This window comes from Tetrahymena thermophila (genome assembly GCF_000189635.1).
Source record: "Tetrahymena thermophila SB210 genomic scaffold scf_8254555, whole genome shotgun sequence".
In the NCBI taxonomy this organism is placed as follows: domain Eukaryota; phylum Ciliophora; class Oligohymenophorea; order Hymenostomatida; family Tetrahymenidae; genus Tetrahymena; species Tetrahymena thermophila.
Genome location: NW_002476326.1, coordinates 1 through 25807, shown reverse-complemented (window position 1 = coordinate 25807; position 25807 = coordinate 1). Strand labels below are relative to the sequence as shown.

Sequence of the window (25807 nt, the reverse complement as noted above, 5' to 3'; positions counted from 1 at the left end):
AACTCCTAAATAAATTTTAAATATTTATATGTATTCTACAATGAAAACTAAAGAAAATAATATTTCATTAATGTTAATTAAATAAGTTTAATAATAAAAAACTATTTTGTTTATTAATTTATTAGTTAAATTATCATTTTCTTTTTTAAAAAACAAATTATCAAAATTATTGATAAACTTTTGCATTAATATTAAATATTTTAAGTACATTTCTCAATGTGTTATTAATTTTTTTATTAAAAATATGTTTTAAAAATATTAATAGTAATTAATCTTCAAGCTTTTTCGTATTGATAATTTTTTTATTAAATTCTTAATTATTATATTATTTTTCATTTTATAGTTTATTAAATTTATTAAAGAAGCTAGTATTTTTGCTTCATTTTAATGAATAAAAAAATTTTATTTTTAAACCTAAATTTTTTATTTTTAAATTGATTAAGCATATATTTATAAATAATAATTTTAGATACAAATAAATCAAATAATTTTCATAATAAAGTATAAAGGCTCTACCTTTTTTAAATTATTTTTTATACTATTGAATACTCTTTGTTTAATAATAGAAAAGTAAAAAAATAAAAAATTTAATTGAACTTTTTGAGTTTTTTTTAAATTAAGTTATTTGATGGCTTTGTATCAAATATTTAAGCCTTGCTTATATCTTATGCTAAATAGGAATAATATTTGTGAATAAAACAACTTAATTTGTTAAAAATATATCTCATGAAACTTTTACTTGTCAAATTTTATTATTTATACTGAATCAGATCAATATTTAAGAAATTAATTAGCATTAAAAGAAAAAAAGATTTAATTATTAATATTAGTAAGATATATAGATCAGCCTACATACATAAATACATTCATTAAATTAATTGGTCAAGAAACATTTTAAAAAGGCTGAAATTTAAATAAACTTAGCTTTCAAGATTAGGGTATTAAAAGTAAAAGTTAGTTTATAGGGAATTAAATGAAAAAGTTAAATCATTAATTTGGATCTTTGGGAGACTTAAGAAGCCCATAAGATTCAGCTAATTAGACCTCTATTGATAATAATTATTTTCTTTCAATACCAATCCAAGCATATGAATAAATAGAAAAAATGAAAATACTAAAAGCAAAATATCCAGCAGCTCGCTAGTCTTATCAGGTATAAAAAATAAAATAAATTCAAGAAACCGAATCTAATTTTATAAAAATATATTAAACAGATTTAAAAAAAGAAAAAGACATTTAATACAAGTTCTTTGAGTGGAAGTTCTGTTTAATTAAATAATGTAAGTAGTTAGCCTAGTTTTTAAAAAGATAGGGATAGCCATAGATATAGGGAAGAATAAGATGAGATAAAAGCAACCGTGGGAGATGCTTCATCATTTTCATAGACTTAATTAAACATAAAAACTCCAAACAAAAGAACATCAATAGAAATCCCACAATCAGTTTAGTCTCTATCAAATTTAAATTCATATCGTAAGAGTGCTATTAATTTTAATGCGATTTACAAAATTGAAAAGGGAAAATTACTGCCAGAAATATTAGAGGCAAGACAGTAATACTCGTTCAACAAAATAAATACAGATGAGTTTCAGATAAGAACATCGAGATTAAATGTAATTAAGTTATCTATTTTTAAATATAGTAGAATTTATATTTTATGTTTCAAAAATTAAAATTGAATTTATTTATTTATTTGCTTTCTTTCTTGCTTTTAAGCATGTAAAATTCACTTAAAATTCAACAAAGCCATGTATATAATATTTATTAAAAGATTGAAGACAGCATTTAAGAAAAGACTCCTTTCAAAAACATAAAGACTTAAAATCCATAGAACAGCTCAGTTTTAAGCAGTTTACCTAGAAAATTGAACACAACATATAGGATTGATAAGCTACTTGAAAGCAGTGAAAAGATTGAAAACGAAAGCAGTTTTATAAGATAGCAATATCTATCAAATAGCAAATTAGGGAAAAAGGATGATAGATTTTTTAGAAATTAAAGTACGATATTAAGAAAGCACCCTCTTAGTAAATAGTAAATTCAAGATATAAATTAGTACAATTTAAGAAATAAGTTAGATTACTTTTCACAGGATAATATGATTTATATTAAAATACCTCATATTACTAATTTCAATGTAATTAAAATTTGCAAAATGATTTTTTTAAACATTCTCATTAATATTTAAGATTGAGCCTTTAGAAAAATATGATGAAGAATAGTTATACGATTAAGATTTTTTATAAGTGATTCAGAAAGCTCCTATTAGAGGATACTCAAAGTGGTCAGATAATTATGGAAATATTTAATGGAAAGATTGTATTATAGAATCTTATAATCCAGAGAGAAGAACATTCGGGATTTAATGGATTTCCAATAACAGAAGAAAAGAGGTATTCAATTAAATTAGTTTCTAGAATAAATCTAAGTTTTAAACAAATTTATTTAGAACAAAAGAATTATTATACTTATATGAAATTAATTATTTCTTAATGAAAAAAGTTTCACTTTTAAAATACCAACTTATAAATATATATGAAAATCTTTATTTAATTAATTAAATAAATAAATACATAAAAACTTCTACTAATTAATTAATGGAATTAAATACTAAATTAAAATTTATTTAATTTTAGTAAGTTTTTTTTGTTGATTAAATATTTAATTTTAATTAATTGTTAAGGTAACTAGAATAAATCTATTATTTGATTATGAGTCCTAAGAAAAAGGAGATTAAAGATATTAAATTGCTAAGGAAAGGCGTGAATAAATGCTTTTCTTCTTGAGCATGAAAAATACCATTATAAATTCAGATATGAAAGAAAGCAGTCAAACAAATATAAATTTGATCACTTTTCCTATGGATAGACTATAACGAATTCTGGATTAGTATTAAATCTCTTAGTTAAATTCAAAAATAATTAATTTTTTAATTTCATATTTAGGAGTTTAAAATGGAGGATGTTTACTAGTGAAGAAGAAATAAAATAAACTAGAGATTTAGTTATAGAAGGAACTTTAGAACTATATAAGTATAATGTAATCAAATTTAACTATTAGTTTCACACAGTAACATCTATGCATCATTTCTACGAAAAGTAATCTAATTTAATTCTAAATATGAGCTTTAATTTCAAAAATTTGTTAGGTATCTATAAGATTTTGCTGAAAAAAAGGGACTCATTGTATTTAATAAGTCTGAATGGGTAATTTAAGAATTTTTTGCTGAGTAAGAATAAAATTAAATGTAAAAATCTGATTCGGAAAGCGAAGACGAATAAAACAAAATTGGTGATGATAACTTAAAAAATAAATCATAACTTAGTATTTAGCTAAATTAAAGCTCGTTTGATAACAATAAGAAAAACCCCAACATATAAAAAGTGCTCCTATACTAAGTTAAAGCAATTAGAAAGACTTATTCTGCAGTCGAAAGGAAAAAGAAGTTTGATCAAGCTTTAAATAATTTACAATAGAGAAGGACAATTAGATTTGAAAATGATTTAGATTAAGGCTAATTAGTTAAATTGTTAGATGATGATATCTAGATAGATGAATAAATGAACATAAAAATTTATAATAAAGAAGTTGTATTAAAAAACAAGTCTTACATAAAATATAATTGTAATAAACTAGGAAAAAAATCTATCATATACTCAAAAGATAAAAAATTTGAATTGTTTAGCATAGTCGTTCCTATGTTAGCTCAGTTTGTGACATGCTTAAAAGAAATAAAGATATTTAAGGGAATTTAAAATGTTTAATTATTATTTTAGTTAGATGCTTTGAGTGCAATAAAAAGTAATTCACTTATTTTATTATACAATTAAATAAAAAATACAAATTAAAATTAGGTTTAAGCAAAGATTTTTCAAGATAGTCTTTTAAACTTCAAAGGGTTATTGACAAAATTGAGAGCGCATTAGATGAATTAAATAAAGAATTTTTAAAAAATTTATAAAATTATCATATTGAAATCGAAGGTAACGAATGGAGAATAAGTGTCTAGGCATAAATAACTAAAATGTATTTTTTAAGATCAATTGTAAAATTTAATTTCTCAATAAAAAATAAAAAATAGGACAAACAGTCTTGTTTAGAGCTATTTAATATCTACTGTAAATGATTCCATTTAAGATGCTATAAAATCATTAGATAAATACTATTCAGTCCTTCCTATGTAATACCTTGTATCTACAACTATTAAAGATGTAGCTCCTAACTTAATTAAAAAGAGGCAAGAATAGAGATTAATTACTATGCTTGATAGAGCTCAAGTAATATATCACAAATATTTAATATTCTAATATATTTATCTTTTATTTATTTACAATAGGAGGATTATGCTGATAAAGTTAGTATTCTGGACGAGTAGCATGAAGTTAATGTAAATATTTTAAGTTAATAATGCCAAATCAAATATAAATATTGCTAAAAAATAGTGGTTAAATTCGAGTTATAAGATATCTGTTAAATAAAGTCCTTTTGTTTAAAATAACACAGTAAAGACTGAATCATCTGACAATAAAAACTTCAAATTTAAAGCTTTGGCAAGAGATTCAAATATTTATTTGGTAATTAATTACAAAGAAAATAGCCTAAAATAAAAATATTTTTTTGATATTAAAGACATAACCCTAATTGAATAAAGCCTTAAATTATTAGTAGTAAAAAAATAAAATTTCAACTTTAGAAGAAATTTCTCCTAATAATGCTGGAAACCAAACAACTAAACGTGATTCTATCAAAGAATTTTAATAAAAAATTGATCATATTCTTGAATGGTAGTGCTTTAAGGACGGATAGATAATTTATGATATTTATCAGCAGATATGCGATATTCTTATTCATGGTTTACATTTATTTTAATTTAATTTGAAATATTTAGCTTAAAATTAAATATTTATTAAATAGAATAAGCAGACTTTTAGTACCACCAAATAAAACATTTAAAGCTTACTAATATACCAATTTAACCTATATTTTAAATTAAAATGAATGTCCTGAATGATAAAACTGAGGAAGGGTATGTTTGTTTAATTAATTTAAAATAAATTTTTTTAAAAGATAAAAAAATTTTAAAAGTAAAAAGTAAATGAAGCTTGTTACCAAATTCAGCCACTTTAAGCATATCGATAGCAATCCTGAAATATTCTTAAAAGCTTTGGAAAGCAGAGATAAATTCTATTATTATGAACAAGTTACTTTGATGGATATGTACTTTGATATTGCAAGGAGAAATCATTCTGAATTTGACCTGACAAAATAATTTAACATTGAAAATGTACATTTTTTATTAAATATCTAAAAATGTTTTACTTACTTTTTTTTAATAAATAAATATTTTAGTTAAAGAAAAACATTGTAAATCATCAGTTAGCTTGGTTTAATTTAAATTCATTTATGATAAGAATTGAACCACCTCTCGATGTTATAGAATAAGAAATAAAAAATGTTTTTATGAATCCTATTGAAAGTTTAGAGCAAATGCAAAAAATATTTTTTGGAAGTATTTATTTTATTTATTTAAAAATTAATAATTAATTTTAAAAAAATAATTAATAATAGCAATTGAGGATAAAATGAATGAAATGAATGCTCACTTTTTTAACTCAGAAAGCAAATTTTTGTATAAACAAGAATTTAACTAAAAAACTATTGAGAATTTGCAATAAAATTTGCAAGAATTCATAATTAATTCTTACTTTGCAATTTATGGTCTTTTAAAAGTGTTGCTAAGTTTTGAATTCTATTTCTTATATTCTAAATAATATGAAAAATTTTTAATTGCGGAAATTGAGAGTAATCAATTAGAGGTAATTTAAACAATTTTAATAATTTGAATGAAGCTGATCATTATTTTTTTTAGAGATTAGAAGAAGTATTTAAGGAAATGGACAGACTTTATAGAGACATGCATGTTATAAAAAGTATAATGCCAGATAAGTTTAATCTTGGTGTTTTCTTGGTTGATGTAACAGATTTTAAAGCTGCTATGATTAACGAAATTATGTAAAAAGATGCCTTGATTAAAAATAAACTTAAAATCAGTTGTATTGAAACTCTTAAAAAAAATGAAGATTTGGAACAGGAGATACAAGAATAGCTATCAATAAAACCTTAAACTATTGATTAATATATTAAAATAAATTAATATCTGCAAGGAGAAGAAATAAATCAGCAAATTTAATAAATTTCAATGTACATTTTGCTTTCATGTAAAATATTTTTCATATCTTTAATTTTACATTATATTTTCAATTTTTTGTGATGATTTATATATAGAAAGGCTATTTGAGTAAATAGAACTCTTCTAGATGTCTTTAGATGAATAAAATTATAGAGATTTCCTATTACAAAATTCTATGCTAAGAAATTTATATGAACTCAAAGAAGAAAAAGAAAAAAAGCAAGAGGAAAATAAACCTAAATTTAGAAAGATGCACATGGATAAAAAGAATCTACTTTTAAAAGATATAGAAGTACTAAAAAAAGATATTGAAGATTTTTCAAATATGAGAGATCTTGAAGAAGCGCATACAAACTAAACAATAGCAGAAAATTTAAAATAAAAGTTAACTTTACTCAATGAAAAGATTAAAGAGATTAGATATGAGGAAATTCATTTAAATACTGGGTATGATGGTAGACTTGATTATGATGAATATTCATCTAAATTTGAATATTACAATCAATTTTGGAAATTCGCCAGTGATTGGAAATACGTAAAATATTTTAAAATAGTTGTAAGAAAAATTATTAATTTATTTAACATAATAAAGAAAAAAGAAACTTGGCTTTCAAAGTCAGTGATTAACAATATACTTAGTAATTCAGACTTAAAAGATATTGAACAAACATTAGAGGTAGGCAATAAAATGATAAGGTAGGTAGAAACATACTTTCTTTAAAATGACTATGAATTTTCTATTCTGGTAAATCAAATAAATAATGAAATAAATGAGTATGAATAAATCTATGACTTTTTAGTCTTAGTTTCACATGAAAGTTTCAAATAAGAACATTGGAATGTAAGTTTTTTTATCATTTTTTAATGAAATTTTAATTTTAAATTTTAAATAGCTTGTCCTTGAAACATTATATACTGATGATCCTGATAAAAAGAAGCAGATTCTAGCTTCATAGAATATAACTTTATAGAAGCTATTAGAAGACAAAATATTATCAATCATAGTTTACATAAAAAGTATAGCAGGGGTAAATAAATCAATTTTTTAAATTTATTTATGTTTGAATTTATTTATATTTTATAGCAAGCAGAAAACGAATTTAAGGTTCATGAGAGTATCAAGAGCTTAGAAAATGAATTAAAGAAAATTGGGTTCTAAACAATTAATTACTTTGGTATTCCTATGTTTTAAAGCACTTCTGAGTTATCTTCATACTTAAAGCTTCAATAGTAAATAATTGGTAACATGGTTAGAAATAAGGTAAAAATTATTAGATCTCTTGGCTAATTCAATTTATAAAAATATTAATATTAAATAGATCTACAGTAGAAATGACTTTGCTCACAAGCTTTCAGAATTACAGCAATAAGTTGCAAACTCGAAAAAAGTTTTAAAATATATTGGTTTGATTTAGAATTTGTTTATTAAAATAGTTCCTGTAATTAATTTTACAAGGTATCTATCTTATTTGAAAGATGGCATCAAAGATTTTAATCGTTGCAGAGAATATCATGAATAAATTGCTAAAGATCTTAAATAAAGAGGTTTGCTCTTTTTGCTAGATCTATTCATGAACAAAGAGTATGAAAATCATGCAGGAGATAAAACAAATAGAAATAGTGGAAGCAATAATAATAATTTTTTTTCTAATGCTCTTTCCCAACATCACAATAATCATAATCAAGGAGTTTAGCTCACTGCTTAGGCTCAAAGTATGCTTAAAAATCTGACTGAAAACTTTTAAAGTTTGTCTAATTTAGAATCCAGTATACAAACTGTCATAAAATTTATTAGGCAGCAAAATTCTCGTTTTACTTTCTTTTCTGATTTCTAAATTATGAATCTTTGTGAATCAGTTTACAATACAAAAGTAATTTATTTTTTATAATTGGGAATAATGTATTTATTTTTAAATATTTAATTATTAAATAAATAAATAGGAGTTTTCTGATACAATTAGATAAGCATTCCTTGGTATTTAGTCGTTCAATATAATTACTATTCAATAAGCAAATAGAGGAAGTGAGAATTCTAGTTCAAATACCCCTGCTAGTAGCCCAAAAGAGTAAAAAAAACACAATTTTGCCTAAGATGAAATAATTGAAGAAGTCGAAGATACCTAAGATAAGCAGAAATCACTGATTAATAATGTTTTTACAGGACATTTCAAGCTATTTTAAATATGGAGCATCAGAAATTGGTACAACGAATAGATTAACTTTAATGAGCCTATTTAATATAGTCTTTAATAATATGACGATCCTCCTACTTTTACTATGATTCGAGATATTGAAAGCAGTTCAAGATCATACATAAAACAATAAATTTTATAATAATTAAATCCAATGTCCAAAAACTCTTATAAATACTAAGAGTTGTGGAACATTGTACAAAAAAAATAAACAATATTTCAAATTCTTTATTTAATTAATGACATTATTTTTTATCATGACCTAACCATTATTCTTGCCACGAAAGACATACCCTATATTGAAAAGCTTACCCAACTTAGAGATTACATGAATACCAACTTGAAAAGTTTTATTTAGAGCATGCAGATAGGAGGAAAAACATATGGAGTTCAGAGAATGAATTACATTTAATCCACATAATTTTTCCTCTAGATATTATAGCACATAGAAATTTTGAAGTAAATAGAATATTTAATGATTTTATATTAAAAATTTTTTATTTCAAAAAGTGAATTTATAGATTCAAAATAATAATTTGTTGAGGGGTTAGGAAGCTATGAATATTTAGTTCTTCCTAAATTTAGTTTACATATGAACTCAAAATTAATAGATAACGTATTGGAGGTATAAAAGAACGCGAAAGACTATGGTGCTTCTATTTTAAATGAGGTTAAAGACACTGAAGAAACAACAGAACCTGATGAACCATTTTTCCCTAACTTAACAGCTGAATCGCCTTTACTCTCTGCTTTTAAAGGAAAGGATTTTGATATTTGTTTAATTTCAATGAACTACAAGAAATCTTATACGTATGAAATTAATCCTCAATTGAGAGGTTTTGTTATAACTTAAGGATGTAGAAGAATTTTCCATCAGCTTTTACAAGCTTTATCTACTAATTCTGGTGGTATACTAAAAGGTCCACAGGCAACAGGAAAATCATCCACTTTTGAAACATTGTGCATACTTTTAGCTAAGCCTCACTTTGTTTGGAAATTTGAGCACGACTAAAACTACAACACGATCTAAAATATTATTACAGGAGTAATAAATATTTTATAAAAATATTTTACAATTAAATAAAAATATAAATATAGGTTGCTGCAGGAGGATTTTGGTTATATATAAAGAGTTTAGAGACATGTGATTTAGGTATTATTTCAACATTGGCTTAGGCTGTATTTTTGATTAGGAAATCACTCATGAACGACTAAAAAATATTTTAATTTGCTGGAAAGAGCTATCCTGTCCATTCATCATATGGAATCGTAAGCGGTTTCACTGACAGATTAAATGTGCTTGATCATAAATTTGCTCAGTTGCCAAAAAGTTTGTTAGAAAACTTTAGAGTAATTAATGTGGTTGAGCCTGATTTAGCTGAAATAGTCAAAAACTATTTTATTTTATATGGCTGTTAGGAAAAAAGTCAAGAGTACTCAAATAAATTTATTAGCTTTTTAAGATTCATTTCATCATCATATGAAAATACTCGCTTGATGAAATTTTACAGTTACGATGAAAAATCTGTTAATCATTTTAAAGAATCTATTGTTTCAGATAAGTTTTCCTTAGGAAATTTGATATCTTTAAAAGCAATATTAAAAATACTTCGTTTGACTTTAGTTTTTCACACAGAAAAATAATTAGACTTATAGGATTAAATTAAAGTAGTTCAGGCTAGTGTTTAGAGTTATTTCTCCTGTTTACTAACTTAAAGCTAATGTGACTATGTAATGAAAGCCTTCTGTAGTTATTTTGGTACTAAAGATTAGGAAACTAACTATAGTGAAATATTTGACAGAGACTACATGTCAATATAAAGCGATTTGTCTTATTACTTAACTTAAAATAATCTAATTAACACTGATTATGTTTAAAAGCTTACCAACAATATATTCCCATTAGTCATGAACAAAAACACACTTATATTTTCAGGAAGGAGTGGAAAAAATAAGTCATTCTTTATAAAGTTGCTTGGGTATTTATATTTCCGACAAAAAAGTAACAAAAAAAAAAAAAAAAGCTCAATAGATATTTTTTAATTTTATATTAATTTATTAGAAAAAGAATTTTATTTGAACTGGCTCAAGATTGATGCTATAGCACCTGAAAGACTGCTTGGTTGCTTTAATTCAAAAGGTATTTAATTTTTTAAAATGTTTATTATCAAAAATACTAAATTTAAATAAATAGGGGAATGGGAGGAAGGAGTTGTTAATTAAATTATTGCCTCTATGGAATCAAACAATCACTAAAAGAATATGATCAATAAAATTAAATATTATGGGCATAAAAACTTTTGTTCTTATCCTGCAAGCCAAGTGGTAAGAGATGAATAAAGTATCGAAAAATTGAAATTCTCTTCTCAAAATACAGCAACAGCCAACTAAGTAGTTCAGCTATTTTTACAGTCTAAAGCACATGATTGTGTTACTGAAGAAGATTGGATAATTATCGATGCCTCGTCTTAAGCAAATAAGGTAAATTAAAATCTAAATAATTAAAAATACTATTTAAGATTTCTAATTTTAAAAGTACCCTCATAATCTAAATTTGGATAGACTTCTTGTTGGATTCTATTAAAGATCATTCAATTTGATTAATTAAGACATTTTAAAGGTTCCTTAGGATGCCTTTTGTATTTTTGAAATGGAAAGCTTAGATAACATGAGTCCAAATCACTTAGCCAACCATATACTTATTCATATGAATCAAGAGCCTTTTAGCCTTAAAGAAGAGTTTAGTGCTTGGCTTTCTAAAATGAAATAAAAAAATATTTTCTTTGGCTAATTTGATTTCGCTGCCAAAATATGTTTTACCTTCTTTTTCGAAGAACTTCTAGAGCTTTTTGATAAAATACCTGAGAACGTAAAAAATATTTATCAACTAAGATTTCTAAAAACTTAATTTTTTTAAAACACGCATAGTCATTTAGATATATAATCTCAAAGAAAGCACATTTGAATAACTTTTTAAATTACCTTGAGATATTTATAAATGAAATTAGAAAGTTAGAAATAGCATCAGGTGAATGGGAAGATGAAAACAACAAAGTAATTAACTAATAATTGCAATTAAAACTAAATTAGTTGTTTGAAATGCCACAATCAATCAAAAAATTTTTACAGATTTTGAAATTTTTTTTGAATTTTATTTTTAATTAATTTTCTTTTAATAAAAAAAATTAAAATTTTTAATAACAAAATTAATTAAATATTTTTTATAACTGCCTTTTAAGTAAAACTTTAACAAATTCTCTTACTTAATATTCGCAAAATAATACCCAAATTGTTTTAAATAAGTAAATTAAAAATAATATTTTAGTAATAAAATAATTAAAATTTTAATTAATATCCTTAGAGCCTAATAAAATATCAAGTTAATTATTCTTAAAAAAATCTAAACTTTTAAATAAATAATCTTTTTATCAAATTCAAGTTTCAACAATTAATTAATTTAATGAAATATTATATTGAAATTATTTTAATAAAAATAAATAACAAATTTAAATAATAATTTTAATAAAAAGGGACCAAATATTCCAAGAATGAATCTGAAAAAAATAAAAAATTAATAATAAATTATAATATCTGGTGAAGAACTTATTTCAGAGATGGCATTTTCTCCAAGTAAAATTCCTCCAAAAAAAGGAGATAAATTCAAGTTTTAATTTTCTGAGATTTCTGCTGATGAAGTTGTTGAGAGTGCAACTTAAAATAGTTAGTAAGATAGAAAAAGTATATAAGGGAAATTTTTAAATACAGAAAATGAAAATTTAAATGAAAATGCATAATAAAAGCAGTAAGATGTAAAATACATACTTAGAGGAGAAAGTGATGTCAGGCTAGCCAGCTATCTAGAAAGTGTTTTCGTTTTTGCTTTAACTTGGAGTGTTGGAAATATTTTAAAGAATGAATACAGAAGTGTTTATAATAAATTCCTTTAAAAATCAATTGAAGCTTACTTAGATTTTAGGTTTTAACATACTAGAGTTCGCTTTTAGAGAGAAAACTATCCTTTCGCTATAAATTTAAAAAACTTATTTGAAAACTCAATCAGCAATCATCAGTAAAATAACTAACTCAACCAAACTATTTTCGATTTCTGCTATGATATAGTAAGGGCTGAATGGGTTCCATGGTAATAGCTTTCAATTGAAGAATTTGGTGTTATAAGTGGAAATTTGATTTCTAATAATATTGACACTAAAGAAATAATACGTTTGAATCCATATGCTATTGATATTATTGAAAATAAGATATCTAAAGAAGTGCAAAGTATATCTTTACCTGATAAAACTCTTTTTGTCGAAACAAAATCTACAAAAATTACCAAACATTTCTTGCAGTATTTTGTTGCCTACTAGAAACCTTTGCTACTTATATCGAGAGGCTAAAACGGACTGACTACACTCGTAAACCAAAGAACCTAATGCTTAATTGAATAATTCAATTACTCTCCCATATTTATTTCATGTACTCAAAATTTAAGTGTCAAACAATTTTAAAAGAAAATAGAGTCTAATTTAATATCTTCTTAACCATTTGTCTTAACTTCACCTAACAAGACTAATGGAATTATAATTGTGGATGATTTGAACCTCGCTCCTTAGTAAATCATTTATTTTTATAATTATTATATTTATATTTATAATAAAAAAACAGAGGAATATCGCCTGTTGGTGCTATGAGATCATTTATTGAAGGAAATTCGTGGTTTAGCAACAGCAAAAACAGATTCTATTAGTTTTAAAATATAGTTTTACTTGGATTGTATTCCCACTCTGGCTAGTAATCAACAAATATATTTGACCAAAGGTACTGCAACCTCCCTCTCTCTATGGTTGAAAAATCAATGATTTTTAAGATGCCTAATCAAGATTAGTAAGACTTGATATCTATATTCACAGAATATAACAGTTTAGCTTCGACTGGCTAAGCAATACTTTTGAATAAGAACTAAATAAGTGAAGCCAAAGGTGTTAATTTATAGCTGTTTTCATCAGCTTCTGCGCTAGCATTAGTTTTTATGAAGCACAGGTACTCTTTTTATTCTTAATATATTATTGAAATAAAAAAATATTTTTAAATAAAAGATTCTAATTGGCTGAAATATCTTGTAATATGAAAGTGAATATGGCTATACAAAAAGCTCTTGAAGTTATAAGAAATTTGAATTACTTTGATTTCTCTGATAGCAAAAATAGTTACAACATAGAATAGTTTGTTAAATCTTTAATCTTTCTCATGAATTAATTTTATGCATAAGAGTTTATTCATAGCTCATGCGAGACAGAAGAAAGATTTTCAATTCACAAAGCTCAAGATTAATAAGTCTCATATGCTCCAAGTATTACTAAAGCTTATACTCTATCTGATGAATCAAACGAACGAAACGAAGACGAAGAAATAGGTATTATACACAATACTGAAAGCGGCTAGCTGAATGAAGATACTCAAACAGTTGAATTTATAAAATAAGGTCTTGTTTAGAATTTAAACGAAATCGAAAGCCTTTAATCTCAATATGTTGAAATGAGTTGCTTTGAAAAACTTTACTTTTTCACTAATATTTTAGGTATGTATTTGCTGCTTTTATAAATTTATATAATTTAATTTATTTATTTAAATTTATAGATGATGAATAAGATACTGAGCAAGATTAGAAGCAGTAAAATAATGACTTGTTGTAAAGTAATCCAAAACTCAAAACTTTAAACAATTTAAAACCTTCTTAGTAAAAGATTAAATCTACTGATGTTGTAACAGCTTCTAATTTAGCTCTAGCTATCCAAAGGGAAGTTTCAATTGAAATGAAGACTAAGATGAATCAATAGAATGATGATATTATATCTTAATCAGAAATAGTTGAGGAACTTTATTAAAAGAGAGTTATCTAAGTATGGCATACACCTTCAAGACATGCTTCACTTGCTTTCAAAAGCACCTTTATGTAAAAAGCTTCTAAATTTAAAACTTAAGAAAAAAACGTTCAAGAAAATACCTAAAATCAAGAAACAGCCTATAAATTATTCTTGTAATAATGTGCTGATAAAGTAATTTACCATTAAATTTTTTTTATATTTTTAAATATTTATAATATTTATATAACAGGTAGAGAGCATGAAAATAAACAACAATAAAATAGAAATATTACCAGATTAATTAGTGGCTAATTTAATACAGCTTATGATAAGTTAAAACTAAGATAAAATAAATAGTTAAAGTTGGATCAACTTAATATCAAAAAGAAATGATACTTTATTCTTTAACGAAGAGCTATTTGATGAAAATTATGGATAGTCCAATAGCAAAACGATATTAATAAGCACAACAAAAGATTTTGGGTTACCTAATTTTAGAATAAATGAAGAGAAATCAGAAGAATTGATAGAAGATAATGTAAAAGAGACAATGAGGTCTGATTAATTCATGAAAAATATTAAAACAAATTTAAGCATAGAATTTAACCCTCAAACACCTTAAACACGCTTGCAGTAAATTGGTAGTAAAATAAATTTAATGACTCCAAAATAAATAGATACTAATCGAGTTATTACTAGTGGAAGTGGAGATCTTAAAAAGTAGAATAGCATGAGCAACAAAAGTATAAATAACAATAACTAAGTATTTAAAGATGAGTAGAAGTAGCTTTTTACTTTTGTTGGCAGGAAGTAACAAAAGAGGGTTGTTTCCTTCTTAATAGAAAAAATAAAGTCTTATGAAGACAAGTAAAAGTTAATTTACTTATTCTAAATTAAAGAGAATACATTCTACTCATTGTATTTCCATTCACTTAAATTAATGCATCTTCTCTAGATGGCACAACAAAATATTTTACTTTAATCTATTATTTCTTTAGAATCTGCTGTTTAGCTAACTAAATTTGCTTCATTTACTTTGAAATATAAGTTCATCTACTTTAATCCATCTCAAATATAGATTGATTCTATGAGTGCTTTGAAAGATTAATTCCGTTTGCATCTTGAATAAGCAATAGATAGTGTATTTACTACAGATTTCCCTTGTGTCTTTTTCATAAATATGTCTGAATTCAAAAATAAAGACTACAAATATCAGACTTATATCTTGGAAACTGTCAATAATATAACAAAGGGTTGTGAAATTACTAGTTTGTTCTCAAGAAAAAAATGGGAAAGCTACTTAGCACAGTGGAAAATGCATAAAAGATTTATAGGATTAAGCAATCATATCCTTTACTATTTGATTTCTTGCAGATTAACAAAGAAGCTTAAGATTGTACTCTATTATGAACCAAAGCCAACTAAATATGACTACAGCATGGAACTTATACATAGTTATTAAAAGTTATTATCACATTTCTCCAAATACACTATTTACATAGCAATAGATCCTTAAAAGAAGTCAAAAAAATTTTTGAATAATAGAAATTCAATAACTGAGCTATTTTAAGAACTTTCGTGTGCAGCAATAGACAACTTTGAAGAAGAGAAAATAAAGAAAATTTATTACAAAGATTTTGAAATATAGAAAATATATTAAAAGAATATGTTTAATTTTAATTATACTTCCTATTAATAAGCTAAATTTGAGTTCTTCTACACTTTTAATTTAATTAAAAAAACTCTCTAAGAAAATATATACCGCTGCGAAAACTAAACCACTTCTTATCAACTTAAAGAACTTTGTGCAAAAAAAATAGTTAAGTATGAAAAGGAAATTTAACAAGCTTAACAAAAATTAGAACAAACTAATCAAATTTTAGACACATATAAATCAAATTTAAAGAACGCACAGAATTTGATTGTAGAATATGAAGCTCAAATTTCAGGTAAATTTACCTTGTTTTTTTTGCAGAATTTTTATCTTTTTAATGCTAAAAATAGATCTTCATGAAGAGGAAAAGCAGTAAACTGAAATCTTCTAAAGAGCTTACCAAAATGAAAGTATTTGTAAAGCTGCAGAAAGAGAATTTTATGAGCCAATCAATAAACTTATAAAAATGGATTAAAATTTATTCAATGAAGATGTAAATCAATCATTTTTGTATGTTTTTTAATTTTTAAAATTTAAAAATACTTTTAGATATAAGTTAAAAAGATGACCTAAGTTAAGTAGATGAACTAATATATTATTGTTTTCTTTGTTTTATTTGGTACTCAAGTGGAGCATCCTTAATTTTCAGTCGATAAAATTATTTAAGACATCAAAGAGTCTTCCAAAAAATAACAAAATTACAACCCTGTTAATGACACTCAAAATATGGAAACATACAGAGAAATATTTGAACTAATTTTCTCTTCTCATCAAGTATCTTTTAAATTAAATATAAAAAACATTAATTAATTTAAATATTTATTTAAAATTAGACATTAAAGAAAGTAATTTCAGGAATAAAAGAATCTCAGTTTAAGAAAGAACATTATGATATATTAAGCTTAATTGGTAAAGTAGATGGAAAAATAGAGAATGCATATCTTTTCTCGCTTTCTAATAACTTTAATTTAATTTAAAGAGACGTCGTTAATGCTATAGAATTAGCTGTGAAATTCACTAAGTCAATCATTGAAAAGAGAAAAGTTACTCAAACTTCTTAAGAATTAGATTCGAAAATTAAAGACCTCAGATTTAGAAGAAGCGAAATAGAGCATTCACTTAAAGAGCCTAAAAGAGTTGCAAATGATTTACCTCCAAAAATAGCAAGTCTCATTTTAGAAAAAGCAACATTCGAATAAAAAATTGCTCTTAAGTAAAAAGGCATCCAGAGCTTTTTACTATCTAAGAAAAAGGTAAAATATTTTTTGTTTTTTTATTGGTTAAAATTTTTTATTTATTTATTTATTTATTTATAGATTGAGGATTATTATTATGAAAAATTATCAAATGATACTAACGACTTAAATAGTTTAAATAAGTTGAATGATATAGTTTTAGATTTTACAGTTATGTTACTCTTTTTGTACAAGTATCCAAATTATATCAAAGAAAATGTTATCAATGAATATTGCCAGATTAATGGAATAAAACTAACATTCTTTGATTAAAAGATTCCTATCTTATTGGAAAATGAGGAATATTATTACCAATTGTTGAAAATGAATTTCCCTCAGAATACATAAATTATTGATAGAATTTCATTGATTTAGTTTATGTAAAAGAAAGATGCTTACTATCCACCATTAATAATTGATTAAACTGGAGTATTCTACACGTAATTTAACTTAAAAAATTTTATTTTTTAATTTAATAATTATTTCTTTTTTGTATTTAGATATTTAAGGTAACACTGCATGAGTAAAAACATTCAAATTATTTTAGAAAATACGACTGTTGGTAAGGATAGCAAATCGAATATACTTTAAGCAATAAAGCAAGGTTAGGTTTTGATTTTAAGTAACTTTGATGACAAGTTAATTTAGCTCATATAACCAATCTTAGATTGGAAAACTAAAATTATAGAAAATGTTATGAATCATTTCCTTTACTACAACAATGAATATGATTAAAATATTGTTGAAAGCTTTGAAGTTCTAAAAAAATATCGTGGAACGATGAACTTCCATGATTAGATGAATTTAAAAGTGCATGAAAACTTTAGAATTTACTTTATTTATGAAAAAACTTCTTATTCCTTTTCATCATCCTTTTTAAAACAAGTAAAATTATATTTATAAATAACTAAATGAATCACTTCTTTAAAATTATTTTTTATTTCATTTTTCTAGGTTTACTCAGTAACGATAGATATGGAAGATGAGACAAGCTGGAAACAGAGCATGAATGATCTTCTTATTTAGCAATTTCATAAGGAAAAAAAAGATTAGGTCTTGGATAAATATATTAATGTAATACAAAACAGAGAAAAAGACTTAGAGAATATGCTACAATCAATTTTGGAAAGATTAAATAATAATATCACATGTGAAGATGTTGCTTTGATGAAACAAATAGAAGATGATTTGAATTCTATTTCCTCTTTAATCTATCTAAAAGGTTAAGAACCAAACGAAATTTTTGAATAACCAATTACTACAACAGTCTATAACAAATCAAGCAGTCTGAAAGTCAATTCTAATTCAAACTCAGTTTCAAAGCATAAATTACATATTCCTGAGGCTGAAATTGATGAAGAAGAATCTCCTTAACCTCCTATTTAGTTCTAGAGTAGAAGTGTTAGATTAATTCATTATGGTAGTGAAAATTAAGGGAATCCGCAGATAGTGGAAAATTCTGAAAGTAAAGATAAATATGCAATGTCCATAGAAAAGGGAGTAAGATCTCAAAGAAACTCTCTCTCCAACTTTTCTTCTTAAATAAAAGTAAATCGTCTTTATTAATTGACAATTAACTTAAACTATTATTTTATCTTTTATTTATAAAGATAAGAGAAAGAAAAGAGTCAATCTCAAGTTAAGTTTCAGGAACTTCTATGATATCAGCAGTCAGTTATTCTTAAAAAAAGAGATAATTAGTTCTGCCAAAGTTTAATAAAAAAACAAGTCTTTAGCTTCAATTAGATGATAATGAGTAGGATGCTATAGCTAACGATGATATTAGCTGCTATAATGACCTAGATGAAGAGCTAAATAAGTATTGCAAACTTTATATTTCTATTATTGATTTTCTACATGGAGTCAAAATGAACTGGATTAATTTGGGTAAAACATTGGGAAGCATCTATGCATTTAGTGAAGTTTACATGATTCTCTTGGTAAAGTAGACGACAGAGAGATGCATCAAAGAAAAAAGTTTAGTAAACCTTCTTTCAGAAAGCAAAGAAGTAAATTTAATTTTATTATTTAATAAAAAAAATATTAAAAAATGAATAATAGATGAATAATTTCAGTAACAGATTTTGTGATAATATCCTTTATATTATGAGTAGTATATTTAGAGAAGACCATTTAACTCTCTTTAACTTTTAGCTTGCCATTATGTATTAAAGAGGTTTACCTTCCTCTGAATCGGATAGCTTTAATGAACTAGAATGGAAGTTTTTCCTAAATTAAAGAATAGAAAACTTAAATAAAGCAGACATTTTTGGAGATCAGGTCTATGAATATAAATGGGTCAACATTCTAGAAAAACTTATAAATCATTTTAACCTTTCCGACGATATACTGGCTCCTATCTTAAATAAATACTAAAGTAACAATTATGAAAAGTTTAAATATTTAACTCAAATGTTTTAACTTATAAAAAAGTTGATTTATATGGTTAACAAAGCGAATCAAATTCCCCTTCAATATCTGTTGAAGACATTGATACTAAAAGTAAACTATATTCTGAGTCTAAGAAAAACCAGCAACACACGACTAAAGCTATGTCTAAATTTAAAAACTTAATCAACAAAGACACTAAAGAAAAAAGCTCTTCGCCATCTTCAAATACTTATATTCCTATTATTTAAATTAAATAAGTTATGAATGACTCACCTGTTTAAGAAAAGCTATCAGAAAATACATAAGGATTGAAAATACAAGTGAATCCTACCATAATAGTGGGTACTCCAAGCTCTGATAAAGGTTCTCAGCCACCTTCTGTAATTGTATCAGATAAAAATGAAGATAAATCTTCTCTCCCTCAAACTTCTTTAAATATTGCCTTAGAACAGTACAATTAGAAGTAAATAAGTCAATAATTTTTAAAAATATAAATATTTAAATTATAATATTAAGCTTGGCTAATGCTCTAGGTGTAAAGATAATTGATGAAAAATCAAATGTAGCTAAAAGAAAAAGCTACATTTTATCATCAAACACAGCATAATCAAATTATGAAGAAAGAGATAAGGAAAAAGAAAAAGATTTAAATGAATAAACTTTTTCAAATCAGGTGAAAAAGTTCTCAAGCTAATCTAATTTCATTCCATAACTAAGAGTAAACATTTATTTTAAATAAATTAATTTGAAATTAAAATTATCTATCAATAAAGGAATTACCATAATAAAAATAAATATAATTTGGTATCACTTCCTATAAATCGTTTTTCAGCATCCTTCCTTTCCTTGGAGATTAATCAAAACTTAGAATAGTCTTAAATAGTATTTCTGATCATGCAAAAGAATGGATCAACTATCTATATAGCTCTGTTAAAATTCAAAAAAGAAATGAAGATAAAATTATATTATTTAAAGAGTATCCTAATAATATTCTTAGCAAGATTACTGCTTAAGAAGCAATGCTAGTTTCTAAGTATTTCAGACCTGATTGTTTGCTCAGATTTGCAGAGTATTTCATTAGAAAGTGCTTTAAAAGTAAAAATTTAAATTAATTTTATTTATTTTTAATTTAATCATATTAGAACATCAATAAAACTTATTCGATAAAGAAAAAATTGTAAAATAACTTCTAAGAAAAAGACTTTGCTATAATTTTGATGATTAAATTTTATAAATTTTAAGAATATTTTGAAAAATTAAAATAATTTGACAAAAGTTTTTTATAAATATTTAAAAACACAGATTTTCATTTTTTGATAAATAAATAAATGAATTTATTAACACAAAAAGAATTTTTGCATCATTTTTATAAATATTTTTAATACTTTTTTTATGTTGAATTAAGTGCATAAAAAAAAAATATTTATGAAGAAATTCCCAAATAATAAAAATATTTTATAAATTTTATGTTGCTCAAATATCATGAAAGAAAAAAGCTTTTTATTCATTCACTCTAATGATTTTTTACTTAACTTTTCATTAAATTTATTAATTAGTTAATTATTCAAGTGAAAATATTAAAATTTTTGAAATTTTTACTATATTTATTTATTATTATAATTATTTTATATTAATTAAATTTTATTTAAATAGGCTTAATTAAGAGCACACATAAAACTAGTATGGATGTTCATGTAAGCAGCTAATGGTATAAAAGACCAACTATTTTGTTCTTTAACTAAATGGATAAAAGTATAGCTGAGTCTTTAGAATTAAAGGCAGCTAAAAATCATTTGGACTCATTTTTAGTTAGACTGAATTGTGGTTTTATACCAGTAGAAGAACTCTGCATAGAATTAGAAAATGCTGCAGGAGCTGGAAGCTGGGTAATTATTGAAAACATGGAAAATCTTTAAGAGAGGGAAATGGCTTATTTGATAAGGAAAATAAATTAGGAGTTAGAAAACCAAAGCACAACTTAGACATTTAAAGTGTGGATATCAATATCTTTAACTTCTAATTCCATGTTTAAGAACTAAGACTTTGTCTGTAAGAGTGAAGAATGCTGCAGCATGATGAAAAATTTGGCACAAACTTCTTGGAAAATATTTTTAAATAAATCTTCAAATATCAAATAAATAATGGAAAGGTTATTTAACATTGAGGCATAAGAATATAAAGCTTATCGTGATTAAAAACAATCATAATACAAATTAAATAGTTAAAAGTAGAACATGGGTTCTGGTTTATAGTCAAATATTAGTGGAACAACTGCAAACACTTTATTTGTTGGAGGTAAAAGAAATTAATAAGAAAAAATTTTAATCTCAAAGTCAAATATCTTTTGTGGGGTTCACAAAAATCTTAAATCACGTTTAAATCGCTTGAATAGGCAAGGCATATTTAACTTTTTGTCTATTTTGAATGTGGAGCATCATTCTACTTAATATCCTGAGCAATAGGAATTGATAACTAAATTTTCTTAAAAATATCGCTTTGGTTTAGCATTTGTATTTAGTATTGTCAAGTACCGTGAGAACTATGGCATGAATAATATTTTTTACTAGACAGATTTTGATTTATACTACATTCTCGATGACATACTGTAGTTTTTAGAGTGTTTCCCAACAAATCCAAAGGTGTTTTTGGAAAAATATTTGTCATTTTTATTCCCTTTTTAGAGAAATCTTGTATCAAATTATGTGAAGAAATATGTCACATCATCTATGGATTAGTTGATAACTCTTAAAGTAAAAGAAGATCAATTTTAATATTAGCTCTACAATTTCTAAGGAAACTTTAACAACGTTGAAGAAGCTATAATTAAAACTTTGAATTAATTCCCAATAGAAGATCCCCTATAAGTTGTTGATTTATCTTAAAATTCTGAATTCATTATAGAATATCAATAATCTAAATACTTCTTAGATAAAGTCATTGAAATAGAAAAGAGATGGGATATAAGTAAAATCTCTACAATTCTTGGTGAAATTTAAGAATTAATTGAATCTACCCAATAAAGACAAAAATCTATGCAATAAAAGTACTTTATACACTAATAGCAGTAGTAGCAGTTAGCTGAAAATATGCCTAACGTTTTATAAAAAATCCCATTATTCAATAAAAGGAGCAAATCTTAAGAGTCTTTTTATATCTAAGAAGAAGATTTAGCTACCTAGTAAAAGGTAAAAATTATTTTTGATAAATTTTTCAAATAAAGATTAAATGAATATATTTTTTTTTAATTAAAATTAAATGAAAAATTAAAAAATTAATTGAAATTTATGTTTTTATTTAATAAAAATAAAGAACTACCCACTAGTTTACTTATAAAATCTTAAAAGATCTAAGCAAGAAAATGAAAATTTATTGAGCTTGATAGACTCAATTTTAGAAGTGATAAAGCTTGATATAAATATAGATTAGCTTGATTTATTTATATTCTAAAATAAGCATCAATAATAAATAGAAAAACCAATATTCTACTCTGTTAGAGATTATATCCTCTTACAAAATCCTTCAGATGATGAAGTAGTCAAATTCAAGAGAAAAGACCCTATTTTCTAAATTAATTCAGATTAGTTTGTTTATCCTTCGAACTCTTCTTAGTGTAAGCAATTTTTATTTTGTATTTATTATATATCTAAAAGTTTTTCAAGTAAAAGAATCAGGTGTGAGCAGCCTACAAAATAGAAAACTAGAATCAAACTTACCAAATTTAGCCCTTAATATACCTTAAAAATCAAAATTCACCTTTTAATAAGACTAAGTATAATAATTACAAAACGAGAAAGATGAAAATGGCTCACCTTCTTCTGCATCATTATCAAATAAATATCAATCATTTAGTATAGATGCTGCTGAACATATTAATCCTCCTTAAATGAGAAAGAGACATGATTCTATATATTCTCCTACTTCTACTACACCTATAAGAACTCCATTGCTTAAGACAAAACAACGAGATGATTCAGGCTCATCATCAATACGTAGAAGAAAGGATTCTAATCCTTACCTTAAACTAAATATATCTAGTAAAAACTGATTTAAGAATTATGAATTAACCATTTTTTTTATTTGTTTAAACAGATAGTTTTGAGAAAGATACCACAGCTTAGGAAGAGTTCCAAGAAGAAACTGAGGTATAAAAGCACCCAGAATTAATTCAATTCCAAGAAAAACCTATTTTTGGAAAAAAAGATGTCTAATTGATAACAAAAACCAAAGTACCAGAGAAACTTTTGTTTAGCAACGAATTTTTAATAGCCTCAAGACTAGTGTACGTAATTAGATATGATCTACTCCGAATTAAAGAATACATCAAATTGAAAGTAATTAATTAAATAATTTAATTATAAACTAATATTTTATATTTAGAATGACGGCTAATCAAGTGAAGGCTTACTAGATGTCATCAAGTCATTACAGCAAAATAAAATACCTTATGCTTGGTGGAAAGTGGGTTTCTTAACAGAAGAAAACTAAAACATCTCTCTTATTAACTTTATTAAGCTTCTACTCTGCAAGTTAGAGTATATTCATACTATATTTAAAAATAACTAGTGTCAGCTCACACCTGTAATTTCTCTTTCAAAATTATTTGACCCTCTAGGATATATCCAATCTATGGTCCTCAAATACGCTGTTAAAGAAAGGGTAAAATTTAAAAAAAATAAAGTAAATGAAATGTAATGTAAATATTTTTAATATAATAGCAAAATATTCTCGGAATTAAGATTGTACTTACTAAGATAACTACTATGGCTGAGGAAACATAACATGTTGAAGATTAAGTTAATATAAGTGGGTTAACAGTAAGAAATGGTAAAATAAATAAAGAAAATTTCTTTTTAGAAGACGACAATCCAAGAGAATTTGAGTAGTCACTTTAATAAATGAAGCTAATAGTAACTTCTAAGCCTTAGAAACTAAAAGCTTATGTATTTGAAAAATATTACGATCCTATAATTGCAGTAGAATTATATGATCTTAAAATGAATTCTTCATACAATCAACATGATATGGAAAGTGAATTCTACAATTAGTTACTATATCCTCCTAAATTGTATGATTATAATGATCCGATTCACCAGTAAAAAGAAAGAGAAGGTACTGATCAATTCAGATTCTCTCAAACATATGCAAATACTCCTTCAATGCATGCAAACTCTGGATTGCTCAATGTAAATCATTCAAGAAACTAATCAAATCAATAATCTCAAATGAAAATACTATCTTCAAATAAAAAACCTCTTGATATCGAATTAACAGATTAAGGAAGTACTCAAATTAACTATGCTGTAAGAATTCCAATAATCAATCCTAACACAGATACTCTCTTTTGCCAATTCCCTACTTAATATTATTTATATATTTATTCTAAAAAACCACAAGATTACTGGGAAAGGAGAGGAACAAAAATTTTAATAAATAATTTACTTTGAAAAAAATTTAGTATTAAAATAATACTTGAATAAATTATCAAATAAATGAATAAATAAATAATTTGATTTAAATTATTCTGTATTTATGTTTAAATAAAACAACTTATTTTATTTTAATAAAAATTTTATTGTTTTATTAATTTTATTTTTAAAAAAAATCTATTTATGTTTTTAAAGCAATTATAATTTTAAATTATTTATGAATTAATTTTTCATTTTTAGAATTTATATTATTTTAAGTTTCAACCAATAAAATTATTTTAGTGATTAAAAAAAATATTTGTAAAACTAATAATTCAACACTTCTTTCTGCTTTTAAATAAGGCTTTATTGAATTTTTTGTTTGTTTAAAAAAATGATGTTTTATATTAAAAACTTTTTATGAATTTTGCTATTTTAATTGTCAAAGAAAAAAAGGGGTTGGGGTTGGGGTTGGGGTTGGGGTTGGGGTTGGGGTTGGGGTTGGGGTTGGGGTTGGGGTTGGGGTTGGGGTTGGGGTTGGGGTTGGGGTTGGGGTTGGGGGTTGGGGTTGGGGTTGGGGTTGGGGTTGGGGTTGGGGTTGGGGTTGGGGTTGGGGTTGGGGTTGGGGTTGGGGTTGGGGTTGGGGTTGGGGTTGGGGTTGGGGTTGGGGTTGGGGTTGGGGTTGGGGTTGGGGTTGGGGTTGGGGTTGGGGGTTGGGGTTGGGGTTGGGGTTGGGGTTGGGGTTGGGGTTGGGGTTGGGGTTGGGGTTGGGGTTGGGGTTGGGGTTGGGGTTGGGGTTGGGGTTGGGGTTGGGGTTGGGGTTGGGGTTGGGGTTGGGGTTGGGGTTGGGGTTGGGGTTGGGGTTGGGGTTGGGGT

At 25.0% G+C, this 25807-nt stretch overlaps 1 protein-coding gene across 1 annotated transcript; it reads left to right on the top strand. All coding sequences in view use genetic code 6, as the record gives it.

Moving 5' to 3' along the window:
• Window positions 1-973: 973 nt before the first annotated feature.
• TTHERM_000408698 (dynein heavy chain family protein) lies at window positions 974-24970 on the top strand (the record flags this gene model as incomplete). The annotated part of the gene is made up of 51 exons (XM_012798803.1): window positions 974-1153; window positions 1215-1613; window positions 1772-2137; window positions 2190-2393; window positions 2684-2889; window positions 2946-3098; window positions 3149-3801; window positions 3855-4026; window positions 4082-4277; window positions 4337-4387; window positions 4443-4574; window positions 4630-4852; window positions 4915-5026; window positions 5086-5284; window positions 5350-5509; window positions 5569-5816; window positions 5870-6218; window positions 6286-6725; window positions 6783-7031; window positions 7084-7218; window positions 7275-7451; window positions 7510-8061; window positions 8132-8841; window positions 8893-9427; window positions 9481-10384; window positions 10445-10522; window positions 10577-10863; window positions 10919-11251; window positions 11311-11436; window positions 11913-12994; window positions 13048-13422; window positions 13479-13960; window positions 14020-14438; window positions 14497-16195; window positions 16251-16393; window positions 16450-16674; window positions 16734-17153; window positions 17217-17575; window positions 17636-18020; window positions 18090-18683; window positions 18746-19144; window positions 19197-19512; window positions 19569-19989; window positions 20043-20244; window positions 20300-20621; window positions 21180-22711; window positions 22836-23136; window positions 23186-23560; window positions 23616-23857; window positions 23904-24182; window positions 24242-24970. The coding sequence occupies 51 exons, from the start codon at window positions 974-976 to the stop codon at window positions 24968-24970; spliced, it is 19830 nt and encodes a 6609-aa protein (XP_012654257.1).
• Between the last annotated feature and the right edge of the window lie 837 nt (window positions 24971-25807).